Below are 1,477 nucleotides of genomic sequence, written 5' to 3'. Positions count from 1 at the left end.
AGGATGAAGTACAGAGTGGAATGTATCACATTCACTTCTACTTGTTCATGGAAGGTGAAAACCTGCTTAAGAAATTTCTCATTCTCAATTCCAGCAAGAGAGACACTTTGGAGCAAATAATGAATGCTCCATGGATAAATGTATTCCATATCCCTCATAAAGATGAACTAAACCCTATGTGGAGCCATTTTATGACTACAAGGACCTTCCCCCTCACCTGGCAACAGACAGAGTTGATGGTGTCAGTAGGTTCCACACATGAAGAGATTTAAGACTTGCCTTGGGAGTCTCCAGCGCTGCTGCCGCTGCCACCCAAGCCAGAGCGGGCTGGGCCGCCAAGGCAAGATGGTGGACTACAGCATGTGGAACCACATAGAGGTGTCTGATGATGAAGACGAGACGCATGCCAACATCGACACGGCCAGCCTCTTCCACTGGCAGCACCAGGCCGAGGGGGAGCGCATGGAGCAGTCCCAGAAGGAGAAGAGGAACTGGACAGGGGCTGCCACGAATGCAAGCACAAGGTGGCCAAGTGCCAGAGGAAACTGAAGGAGCTGAAGGTGGCTGAGGGCGGCAAGGCAGAGCTGGAGCAGCTGCAGGCTGAGGCGCAGCAGCTGCGCGAGGATCGGAGCTGGGAGCAGAAGCTGGAGGAGATGCACAAGAAGGAGAAGAGCATGCCCTGGAACGTGGACACGCTTAGCAAAGACGGCTTCAGCAAGAGCATGGTCAACACCAAGCCGGAGAAGACGGAGGAGGACTCAGAGGAGGTGAGGGAGCAGAAACACAAGACCTTCGTGGAAAAGTGCGAGAAACAGACCAAGCACTTTGGCATGCTCGCCACTGGGATGACAGCCAAGAGTGCCTGTCGGACAACGTCCACCTGGTGTGCGAGGAGACAGCCAATTACTTGGTCATCTGGTGCATTGATCTAGAGGTGGTGGAGAAATGTGCACTCATGGAGCAGGTGGTCCCCCAGACAATCGTCATGCAGTTTATCCTGGAGCTGGCCAAGAGCCTGAAGGTGGACCCCCGGGCCTGCTTCCGGCAGTTCTTCACTGAGATTAGGACAGCCGATCGCCAGTACGTGGAGGGCTTCAACGACGAGCTGGAAACCCTCAAAGAGCATGTGCGGGGCCGTGCCAAGCTGCCCATCAAGAAGGTCATGAAGGAGTACGAGGAGGAGGAGCGCCAGAAGCGGCTCGGCCCTGGCGACCTGGACCCCATCAAGGTCTACGAGTCCCTCCCTGAGGAACTCCAGAAGTGCTTCCATGTGAAAGACGTGCAGATGCTGCAAGATGCCATCAGCAAGACGGACCCCACCAACGCGAAGTACCACATGCAGCGCTGCTTTGACTCTGGCCTCTGGGTCCCCAACTCTAAGGCCAGCCAGGCCAAGGTGGGAGAGGAGGCAGGTCCCAGGGACCCGCTGCTGGAAGCTGTTCCCAAGACGGGCAATGAGAAGGATGTCGGCTTGTGA

General features: G+C 55.8%; 1 protein-coding gene across 1 annotated transcript; it reads left to right on the top strand.

The window, feature by feature from the left end:
- Nucleotides 1-328: 328 nt before the first annotated feature.
- On the top strand, nucleotides 329-1,477 carry LOC471799 (cell division cycle 37, HSP90 cochaperone). The gene is given in 3 exon segments (XM_024356789.3): nucleotides 329-481; nucleotides 484-831; nucleotides 834-1,477. Coding segments are annotated over 3 exon segments (1,128 nt in total). The 5' UTR covers nucleotides 329-345.

The sequence above is a fragment of the Pan troglodytes genome, chromosome 4, assembly GCF_028858775.2.
Source record: "Pan troglodytes isolate AG18354 chromosome 4, NHGRI_mPanTro3-v2.0_pri, whole genome shotgun sequence".
Lineage (NCBI taxonomy): Eukaryota > Metazoa > Chordata > Mammalia > Primates > Hominidae > Pan > Pan troglodytes.
Note: the sequence above shows the minus strand (reverse complement) of the source record. Positions and strands in the feature narration are given on the sequence as shown.